At 37.9% G+C, this 12,195-nt stretch overlaps 1 protein-coding gene across 3 annotated transcripts in view; it reads left to right on the plus strand.

The window, feature by feature from the left end:
• The window catches only part of LOC126475503 (GATOR complex protein WDR24), a 122,177-nt gene that overhangs the window by 66,677 nt on the left and 43,305 nt on the right, over positions 1-12,195 (plus strand). For all 3 annotated transcript variants that reach the window (XM_050103412.1, XM_050103411.1, XM_050103410.1), the window contains 2 exons: positions 1,760-1,914; positions 6,840-7,026. In XM_050103412.1, the coding sequence (XP_049959369.1) occupies positions 1,760-1,914; positions 6,840-7,026 (342 nt within the window). The remainder of the gene's footprint in view (positions 1-1,759; positions 1,915-6,839; positions 7,027-12,195) is intronic.

Raw genomic sequence — 12,195 nt, forward strand, 5'->3', positions numbered from 1 at the left:
ACATCCTTGTCTATGGTTGCCCTCATTATTTTTTGATGGAAGACATTTAACTTATTTTCTTTAATATCTATGGCTTTGTCCACATTGCAGTATTTTTTTTCCCCCTAGAAGCTGTTTCAACTGTTATTACTGTGTGTTGACTGAAATTCGGGCAGTCAAGTCCACAGAGTATAAAGCATACATATTTGTTGCAATTAAGAACTTTAAAAATACACAAGATGATTTAATTTTTTTTTACCTCTGGCTGTTGTCCACATTACAATTAACACACTGTACATTTATTCTCCAGCTCTGTCCTTCAGATGAATTTACCCTAATAAAGGCATAGGGAACACAGAAATTACTAGGATATGGGGAATACTGCTTTGGTCAAACTGGATGCCTCTGGCAATTTGTTGTGCAACTACTCTTGCATCAGAAGCATTCAGACACAAACCATGCCATTCATCATGTGACCCAAGTGAGAGGTGATGGACTAGTCACACCCATGTATAAATGTCTTTTCCCCTGAGTGATTTACCAAGCTCTCCACTCACTGTACAGAGTGCTTCATCGAGGGTTTATCATATCACTCAAAGTGTGACTCAGTATTCTCGCTAGTGTGAAGAGCATTCTCAGCAGTGTACCTGATGTCATAAGGTTATGGTTTAAACTATTATTAAATGATCTTAATTTAAGAACCATTCCCAAGTGGAATCACTGAGTGCTGCTCTTGGCGTGAGAACACCCGTTACCTGGTAGTCACTTCCCAAAGAGTTCCATACCAGTTCTGATAGTCCCCCCATCCTTGATTGCATTGCAGCAATAAGACTTTGGTCTTTTTAAAGCTTTTATTCTTTCACTTTACTCGTACCTTATGCCCTGTAATTCCAGATTGCTTCTGGATTTCTTGGGTTGTCTGAAAGCTTTTGACCTCAGTCTCCAAAGCATTGAAGGTATTGGAGACTGCTAGACTGAAGCTGTCAACGTCTTATGGAACTTTCAACGTATTTGGAATGCTTGACTGTAAACCAGTCTTCTAATGTAGTCCTAACATTACTACTGCAGACTATAGCTCGCAAAAGTGCTAACTCTCGTTGTGATAATACCAAATCAGCTTCGAGTTTGAAGATAACTTTCTCCTTATCAGGTTTTATGTAGTGGTAGTTTCAGTTATTAATGCGTCTCCAGAGGTGACGAGCATCATTACTTATAGATTGTATTACAACATCTCACATAGAAGTAACACTGAAATTCGTCACACTGACACAATTCTTGAAAATTATGCAGAAATTTGCACACCTTTCCATTGTGACAGTCCGTATGTTTGATTAAAACCTCTGTTCAGGGAAAGGTAACAACTGCAGTATTGCGAAATCTGACTTTTTGATCAGACTACTTGAAAATAAGAATTCTGTAACAGTAACTGTACTACATAATTTAAATGTAGATTTTAAGCATAAGTACAGTCTCCAACTGTACATTTACCTAGTAATGTTGTCAACTCATGTACTTTCCTTTTAATTGCACTTTTATGCTTCATTTAATGCTCAGTGTATGTCTTTTATCTAGTTGTGTAGATACAAGATTTGACTTTGGGTTCTGTTGTAGATTTTACATCTTCTTTGTAACTTGTGCTTACTGTGACATCTGAAATCATTTTTTGTATTGCTTCCTAAACACAGTATTAGTTGTATCTTTTACTTGTTGAGTAAAACTCCTTTTTTAATTGTATTTGTAACTAAAAAGAAAATCATCATAATATACTTACTTTGCACAGGATTGCACATTGTACCACCATATATTTCAAGATGCTACACGACCTGCAAATAGAGCTAATCCTCAGTGTATAGCTTTCAACAAATGCGGAGATGTTTCATATGCTTGCAAAGTGAATGTTAATCAGAACTATGGTGGGAAGCAAGGTGGTGTAAGGTAAATCATCAGTATCCACAATTCATTGGCAAGTCTGTCCATCTTCTCCCTTTTTACCTCTTCTTGTTTTCATTCATTGTCCCTGTATACGACTTATGGCTAAATTTTCCTCCAATTTTGTTCCGAACCATATAATTATCTGTGACTGAATTTGTGAGTGCAACGAGTTAACATATTATTCACTTTCTCTTTCATTAGTAAAATAGGTAAATTACTATGAAACTTTACAGCATTTCACAGTCATCCTAAGGGATACATACTAATTTATTTCATTAGTTTACTTGACAGAAGTTCTTACATACTTGTGGTGATTAGCTCATATTGTGAAATTTTCCTGTTTTATGTAATGAGCAATTAAATGGAAACAAGACAGATGAAATAAAAGTAAATAAACTGTTAATTATTTCAAAGGTAATTGCCATAGCTGTTAATACCTTTATCACACTATGAGACAAGATGGTCAGTGCCTTTGTGGAAACATGTTTGTGATTGCCTGCAAAGCCACAATTGTGTTGAGGCATGCACCTCAATGAACCATGGACCTTGCCGTTGGTGGGGAGGCTTGCGTGCCTCAATGATACAGATAGCTGTACCGTAGGTGCAACCACAACGGAGGGGTATCTGTTGAGAGGCCAGACAAACATGTGGTTCCTCAAGAGGGGCAGCAGCCTTTTCAGTAGTTGCAGGGGCAACAGTCTGGATGATTGACTGATCTGGCCTTGTAACACTAATCAAAACAGCCTTGCTGTGCTGGTACTGCGAACGGCTGAAAGCAAGGGGAAACTACAGCCATAATTTTTCCCGAAGGCATGCAGCTTTACTGTATCATTAAATGATGATGACGTCCTCTTGGATAAAATATTCTGGAGGTAAAATAGTCCCCCATTCGGATCTCCGGGCGGGGGCTACGCAAGAGGACGTTGTTATCAGGAGAAAGAAAACTGGCGTTCTACGGATCGGAGCATGGAATGTCAGATCCCTTAATTGGGCAGGTAGGTTAGAAAATTTAAAAAGGGAAATGGATAGGTTAAAGTTAGATACAGTGGGAATTAGTGAAGTTCGTTGGCAGGAGGAACAAGACTTTTGGTCACTGAAAACAGGGTTATAAATACAAAATCAAATAGAGGTAATTTCAGGAGTAGGTTTAATAATGAATAAGAAATAGGAGTATGGGTAAGCTACTACAAACAGCATAGTGAACGCATTATTGTGGCCAAGATACACACGAAGCCCACGTCTACTACAGTAGTACAAGTTTATATGCCAATTAGCTCTGCAGATGACGAAGAAATTGATGAAATGTATGATGAGATAAAAGACATTATTCAGGTAGTGAAGGGAGACGAAAATTTAATAGTCATGGGTGACTGGAATTCGAGAGTAGGAAAAGGGAGAGAAGGAAACATAGTAGGTGAATATGGATTGGGGCTAAGAAATGAAAGAGGAAGCCGCCTGGGAGAATTTTGCCCAGAGCATAACTTAATCATAGCTAACACTTGGTTTAAGAATCATGAAAAGAAGGTTGTATACATGGAAGAACCCTGGAGATACTAAAAGGTACCAGATAGGTTATATAATGGTAAGACAGAGATTTAGGAACCAGGTTTTAAATTGTAAGACATTTCCAGGGGCAGATGTGGACTCTGACCACAATCTATTGGTTATGAACTGTAGATTAAAACTGAAGAAACTGCAAAAAGGTGGGAATTTAAGGAGATTGGACCTGTATAAACTGAAAGAAGCAGAGGTTGTACAGAGTTTCAGGGAGAGCATAAGGGAACAATTGACAGGAATTGGGGAAAGACATAACAGTATAAGAAGAATGGTTAGCTTAGAGGGATGAAGTGGTGAAGTCAGCAGAGGATCAAATAGGTAAAAAGACGAGGGCTAGTAGAAACCCTTGGGTAACAGAAGAAATATTGAATTTAATTGATGAAAGGAGAAAATATAAAATTGCAGTAAATGAAGCAGGAAAAAAGGAATACAAACATCGCAAAAATGATATCGACAGGAAGTGCAAAATGGCTAAGCAGGGATGGCTAGAGGACAAATGTAAGGATGTAGAGGTTTATCTCACTAGTGGTAAGATAGATACTGCCTACATGAAAATTAAAGAGACCTTTGGAGAAAGGAGAACCACTTGCATGAATATCAAGAGCTTTGATGGAAACCCAGTTCTAAAGGGTGATGTACTTGAGGACATATTATGGAAATGGAAGAGGATGTAGATGAAGATGAAATAGGAGATATGATACTGCGTGAGGAGTTTGACAGAGCACTGAAAGACCTAAGTCGAAACAAGGCCCCCGGAGTAGACAACATTCCATTAGAACTACTGACAGCCTTGGGAGAGCCAATCCTGACAAAACTCTACCATCTGGTGAGCAAGATGTATGAGACAGGCGAAATACCCTCAGACTTCAAGAAGAATATAATAATCCCAACCCCAAAGAAAGCAGGTGTTGTGATGTGAAAATTACCGAACTATCAGTTTAATAAGTCACAGCTGCAAAATACTAATGTGAATTCTTTACAGACGAATGGAAAAACTGGTCGAAGCCGACCTTGGCAAAGATCAGTTTGGATTCCGCAGAAATGTTGGAACACGTGAGGCAATACTGACCCTACGACTTATCTTAGAAGAAAGATTAAGCAAAGGCAAACCTACGTTTCTAGCATTTGTAGACTTAGAGAAAGCTTTTGACAATGTTGATTGGAATACTTTCTTTCAAATTCTGAAGGTGGCAGGGGTAAAATACAGAGAGCAAAAGGCTATTTACAATTTGTACAGAAAGCAGATGGCAGTTATAAGAGACTAGGCACATGAAAGGGAAGCAGTGGTTGGGAAGGGAGTGAGACAGGGTTGTAGCCTATCCCCAATGTTATTCAATCTGTATATTGAGCAAGCAATAAAGGAAACAACAGAAAAGTTTGGAGTAGGTATTAAAATCCATGGAGAAGAAATAAAAACTTTGAGGTTTGCCAATGACATTGTAATTCTGTCAGAGGCAGCAAAAGGATGTGGAAGAGCAGTTGAACGGAATGGACAGTGTTTTGAAAGGAGGGTATAAGATGAACATCAACAAAAGCAAAACGAGGATAATAGAATGTAGTCAAATTAAGTCGGGTGATGTGAGGGAATTAGATTAGGAAATGAGACACTTCAAGTAATAAAGGAGTTTTGCTATTTGGGGAGCAAAATAACTGATGATGGTCGAAGTACAGAGGATATAAAATGTAGACTGGCAATGGCAAGGAAAGCGTTTCTGAAGAGGAAAAATTTGTTAACATCGAGTATAGATTTAAATGTCAGGAAGTCGTTTCTGAAAGTATTTGTATGGAGTGTAGCCATGTATGGAAGTGAAACGTGGACGATAAATAGTTTAGACAAGAAGAGAATAGAAGCTTTTGAAATGTGGTGCTACAGAAGAATGCTGAAGATTAGATGGGTAGATCACATAACTAATGAGGAGGTATTGAATAGAATTGGGGAGAAGAGGAGCTTGTGGCACAACTTGACTAGAAGAAGGGATCGGTTGGTAGGACATGTTCTGAGACATCGAGGGATCACCAATTTAGTATTGGAGGGCAGCGTGGAGGGTAAAAATTGTAGAGGGAAACCAAGAGATGAGTACACTAAGCAGATTCAGAAGGATGTAGGTTGCAGTAGGTACTGGGGGATGAAGCAGCTTGCACTGGATAGAGTAGCATGGAGAGCTGCGTCAAACCAGTCTCAGGACTGAAGACCACAACAACAACAATGCACCTCTTCATCTGAAGGAAATTGATGATATTAATGTCTGTCTTCAGGGCTCAAAAATATGGAAATTGCATGGGTGGAGATCGGGATTGTGTGGAGGGTGTGTATTGGCTTTACAGCAAAATTTGTGCAGCCTGGTCGAAAACACAGGCACAGTAACTCTGGAAAAGTCTTTTGCCTGGTAGGGCCCACTGCTCATAGATGTTCTGGAACATGGCATCACAATTAATGCCCTGCAGTACATGGACACTTTGTAAAAATTTGAACGTGCCATCAAGTCCAAATGCCCTGCGATATTGATGTATGACAACATTCTGTTGCAGTGTAGTGCCAGCCCACATGTTATCAAGGTTGTTTCGACTATGCTGCACAAGTTTTTCTGGAAAGCCCTTGTATGTCCTCCACACAGTCCCAATTCCTCCCCATGTGATTTCCATGTTTTTGGAGCCCTGAAGAAAGCCATTCGTGGCCACCACTTTGCTTCGGACGAATCAGGGTACAATCATGGTTCTGTAGGCAACTGCAAACATTCTTCCATGAAGGCATTGACCTTCTTGACTCACAGTGGGATGTATGTATTAACAATTATGGTGATTGCTTTTGAAGTAATAAAAACAGTTTCCTTACTTTTCCCCCATATATTTCATTTTCATTTGGCTTCTCTTTATTATTAAATAAATAAAAGAAGAGCACTTAATGTGGATTATAGTGTGTGAATGTTGGTTGCTATCTTTTGTTACAATTATCTATTCCTTTTGGCTCATGGAATAGAAATAGATAATTAATGTTGCATACATATTTACATTTTAGTGGAAAAAATGTTAGTATTGATTCTCTGTGAATTTTCATGTGATGCTTGTTTGCTCAGTTTTATGCAATTTTTTGAAAACCCTTCAGTTTGATCTTGTGTGGTTATACATTATATATGGTGAGTGAGCTATAGGAGTTGGTTGGAGAACTATGACTATGACATAAACATTTGCAGCTTAAGATATACATTTGAGATGAGGAACTGTACATTGGAATCGGTTTTCTTTAGCTCTAGAAATTATGATGAGAAAACATAATCCTAAGTTTTAGTATAGTGTTCATTCTTCAGATATGCATGTTTTAAGTGGTTTTGTTATTGTTTTCATGTTTCTGGCAATGTTACCACTATTTTCAGGAAAGTTGTGCCACATAGTGAGCAATTTTACCAAGCTTCGAGCAATATGTTCATGTTTAATAACAGCTCCATCCGTGAAACACACTGGTTTTGTGAGTCAGCTCGTCGATACATTCTTACAGGACGTACCCTAGTGGAAATGTGTGAACATAATGCTGCTGTAGCAAAAAGCCTAGGTAGAACTAATGTAAGTTGTTTTGAAATATGATATATTGAACTGAACAATGTTTTTTTCATATCTGCTCAGATACTTAGTGTGTCAAGTGAGATAGCACATTGGTTAAGACACTGGTGTCTCATTCATGGGAAACAGGTTTCAGATTCCCATACAACCACTCAGATTTATGTTTTTTGTAGTTTCACTAAATGACTAAACACAAATGTGAACTGGTTCTTTCAAAAAGACAATGCCTAACTTCCTTCCTCATCCTCTAATATCCTCACCACCTGTGAGACATTAAGCTTATTCCCACCCATTTATTATAATTTCATCTTTCCTTCTATATGCAGCTGATCGTATTTCTTCAGTTGCTATTTCAGTTAAGATATAATACCTTAAGTTTAGATCAGGGTCACTCCACTGAAAACAGAAATGTGATTTGTTATAGAAAATTGCCATAAAGAAGTTGCATTGACGGCAGTAATGATGATCTCTTAATTCAGTATTATGCTGAGCTTTATGAACTTGACTCCTTATAGTTGTTTTAAAACTTGATTCTTGTCTGTAGCTTACATGCCCTTACAGCAGCTTGTTTCCTATGATTGCCGGCCGCGGTGGTCTAGCGGTTCTAGGCGCTCAGTCCGGAACCACGCATCTGCTACGGTCGCGGGTTCGAATCCTGCCTCGGGCATGGATGTATGTGATGTCCTTAGGTTAGTTAGGTTTAAGTAGTTCTAAGTTCTAGGGGACTGATGACCACAGATGTTGAGTCCCATAGTGCTCAGAGCCATTTGAACCATTTTTTCCTTTGATCTGAGGTCAGTACAACACTCCTGTATCTATTTGTACCAAAAAGTACCAGTACTTCTCCTTTGAATGCTTACTAATTCCCTTTTCCTTACAAATACTCTGTATTTGTTACAGTCAGTTATAGTGTTCCAATGGATTATAGTGAGCAGTTAGATATCTTGTTCTGTAGCAATTAGGTTAACATCGATTTTGTACTGCACAATATTAATAGTGACCTCAAATGCATAGCCATAATTTTTTCTACAGTAAAATGGAGTCAACTTTCATTTGTTTGTATTCATTGCTTTCATAACTTTTTTAAATTATATATCTCTGTGTTCAGTTTAACTGGAATTAAATTTCAGTGTTTAATTATTACCAGTATAAAACGATTTCCAATGCTGACTTCTGTTAAAGTGAATTCCATAGATATTTTATTCCATAATTTATGTGTAACCAATTGTGATCTGTTATTTCTCACCTTTGTTTTACACATTTCTGATTTATTCAAATTAGAAATGTCTCATTATTGTAGGCCTTCACTACAGTGAATATTGTGGCCTCATTCTGAGTACCATGTAGTGCTCGGAAGTAACATACTTTCCACATGTTTTGTGCCCTGTAAACACCATGTAAACATATTTCAGAACCTTTTTTTTTATGATAACTTTTGCCCATCTCTCTCTCTCTCTCTCTCTCACACACACACACACACACACACACACACACACACACCTCACATTTGTTCTGCAATGAGAATTTTCTTTCACTGTAACACGAACTAAAATTTTGTCAAGCTGATAATAAATTAAGAAATATAAAAGTGGTAAAAGTGAATGACTATGGAAGCTGAATGTTTTAACATTAAAATAAAATTTCTAGTTGCACCTCCACTTTACCTCCAGATAATCTACATATGCATGACTTTCTTGCTTAGCAGAGGGTTAACTACCCCTTTCAGACTATTTCTCTATCTCAAATGGCACTTGGTAAAAATGAACTCTTAAAATTTCCAGGCAAACTTCAGTTTCTCATATTTTATTACAGGGTGTATACGACACAGGACAACTGGGAGATTCGGAAAAAACCCGGGAATTTTTTCATCAGGGAGAAAACCAGGAAAAACCCAAGAAATTTTTAGAGTTCTGGGTATTTTTCATTGTTTTAGTTTTCAGTTAAATTTTTGTAATTTTGACTGGTAAGAACCGATATCCTAACAAAGGATATTACTGTATCCCGCTACTGCAGAATAATACTGCAGCAATAAGACATGAACGAGAGGAAAAAACGAAAATAAATTGCAAATGAAATGCACCTTGTACAACAACAAAACACAGTTTTAATACAAGCGTCTGCAACAGCAAAATGTGTCAAAGGCTTTAGTAAGACAATGCAATGCTTCATAACAACAAATTGCCTCCGATGAGCATGACGTCACAGCTGTTTACATTAGATTCGTTTTGAGCAGTTACAAATTGGCTCATGGGCATGCACAGTTGAGTCGTGTATGAGTAGTACCTTCTCCCTCTTCTGGCTACAGAAATGTGGCCTTGGCTGTGTAAGCAGTAGCAGCAAGCAGACAGAGGCTATCCGGATAAATCTTATTGGCGTGCCCAAGCTGCCAGTTTCACGCATGTGCAGCAGGCCTGGATCTTGGGGGCAGGGAGGGAAGGGGGCAGACCGGGATGTCTGACCCTGGCGGCAATTTTGGGAGGGGGGGGGGGTGTGCCGAATTCATATTCTTGAGGAAAAAAAAACGCTGTTTCACAAAGCGCCTAGCATCCAGCGCACGTTGGTCTAGCAATTATTCATATGATTTCAAACGCACCTCTATTGGTTTTCAAACCTTTTTTAACACATTCTAAGTTGATTTCTGAATGAATCATAAGTTGATTTTTGAATGTGTGCATAGTGAATGTGATGTCTCTGCCAGAGGAATCCTCATCGCATCTAGAAATAAACTTTCCTGCAGACAAAAGGGGACGAGGGTATACGAGCTTTTTCAGTAATAGACAACGACATTTCGATTTCTCATGTAGTAAAACATTTCACGAACTTTGATGAGGTAGTAGATTCTTTCGCAGAAAGGAAAGCACATCATGTAAAGCTGTAGCAAGAATAAAGACGATTAGAAACAAAAAAATGCTAGAACCTAAAGATTTGTCATACAAAACAGCAAGTTTTAGCTAACAGACAATAATGAGTGCAAATTTTCTGAAGAGTTCTTGTTCTCCCAGTTACAAATAATCCCATCCAGTATTAGCTGCGAGTTTTTTTTTAAGAGGGCCAGGATGTCAAACCGGCCGACTGGGAGCGGGAGAGGCACCACAGGACATTTTAATTTCAACTGTGCTGAAAATAGTTTGATAGTATCCATTACAATATATACACATTTGGGTTCCACACAGTGAAATAGTGACGTGTGTAGAAGAATGCTGTGTGAAGAGGTGTGGCACTGCTCTTTATCACACTTAAGACCAAATAACATGTCTTACATTTCGTTGAACATATATGTCTCATGTGTCAGACTTTTCAGAACGATGTGCACTACAAAATAAACATATTTTTGAAAAGTTATTTTTTTTAAATTTTTGGCATTCTATCTCCAATACTTGAGGGAGGTGGAAGGGGGGGGGGGGGGGGACGGGACACTATCTAGTATTGCCCTGGTTCTCAAATATCGTAGATCTGAGGCTGATTCGCAGAACAGTCTGAGTTACAGTGAGGAGGTGGGTAGTCTCCAAGTTATCCGTGTTTTTGCTGTTTCCTCTTCGTTTACTGCTTCTATGTCAAATGAAAACAAAATGGATTTCTGTGTGATCAGTAGCTGACAAGTGAATTAAAATACATTCACATTATTATGGAAGCCTAAGATATGTTATTAGTTTCAGGTTTTATTTTATTTCCACCTTTCTGACAGTCAAACATTAATCGCCTTGCAGAACAATGATGTTGTTTTTGTCGGTTTGCTAAAGAAATTTGGCTTTAATTAATCTTTTCCGCTGAGGCAGTCAATTTATTTGAAACACAGTGCTTAATTCCACACTATTGGCTAATTTCAACTGTTCACTGCATTTCAAGTGCATGTTTTCATCTTCTAGCACATATGGCATTACGCCATGATAAAGAACCAAACATGAGATAATACAGTACTGATACTCCAAGAAAATTTACATTGTAAACCACACTGAAAAGTTTAATATCAGGTCAAGGCCTACTTCATTGGGAATCTGGACATGTGAATGTGCACTTTAAGCCAAATTATGCATTTTAGTATGGTTCACGAAATTCCGATGCTCTTGGAGTATCCTCTAATGTCTTGTTTCTTTTATGACATAATGTAAGATCTTTTAATGTTTTACACGTATGAACATACTGGCTTCCTACGTCATCGTAGCTATGCAAGTGCGGTAACACCTATTATCTGGTGCTCTCTGACAACTACTGAAATGAACCTATTTCTAAAAGGTTATGGGAAAATATTGTGAATGGTTGTTTGAAAAGCTTTACATTCAAAGTAAATTTCATTTTACGCAAGATGAAATGTGTACGAGAATGTATGTAATTTCTTAAATCACAGTGCATTTGACTCTCATTAAAAAATCAACTCTTTGATTATGAGTCATTTTGAAGAATTTCGAACTCAGAAGAGCATACATTTATGTCGGTATTAAAAATTTTACTGACACATTTGTGTGATACATCTTAAAGCGTAACACGTGCAAAAAGGATCAACATTATATGTGAAAGCTTAGCTTCTCTTGCAGCTTATTAATCTTCGAGAACAATATTATATGTGAAAACTTTGCTTTTCTCGTAGCAACACTATGTATACTAATTTAAACCATTAATTTTTCTGTGTGTGTGTTCGCTCTACTAAACAGCGATGTTGATATTGGATGACTACATCACATGTTATATGCTCTGAATATAAGCTATGACTGGCTTACAAAAGCACATCGCAATCTCGATTTCAAAGTTTCGGAAAGTAACATGTGGTGTTCGATGGAATTTGAATTTGTACTTTCGTAATATGAAAATATGTAGCATATATGTTGCTGCACATCAAAGACATTTCCAAAACATGTTCCACACCCCCCTCTGAGTTTTGTTTTCGGAAGTGCTGGTAAATTCTACACCGGTGTATAAAACCTTAACCATTCAAAGGAGTGATACGTTTTACAGTTCTGAGGGATTCTATATTGTCGCTTAACAAGGAAAAAGTGTATTTTCACCCAGGAGGAAGTGTATTTTTATTCGGGAAATCCGGGAATTTTTTCCTTGTGCGCGTATACACTGTGTATTATGATGATCATTTTTTCCAATGTGACTGGGCGTTAAAAAAAAACTTCACGTTTGGAGGAGAAAGATTATGATTGGAATTCTGTGAACATACCTCACTGCAGT

Source organism: Schistocerca serialis, chromosome 4 (assembly GCF_023864345.2).
Source record: "Schistocerca serialis cubense isolate TAMUIC-IGC-003099 chromosome 4, iqSchSeri2.2, whole genome shotgun sequence".
Lineage (NCBI taxonomy): Eukaryota > Metazoa > Arthropoda > Insecta > Orthoptera > Acrididae > Schistocerca > Schistocerca serialis.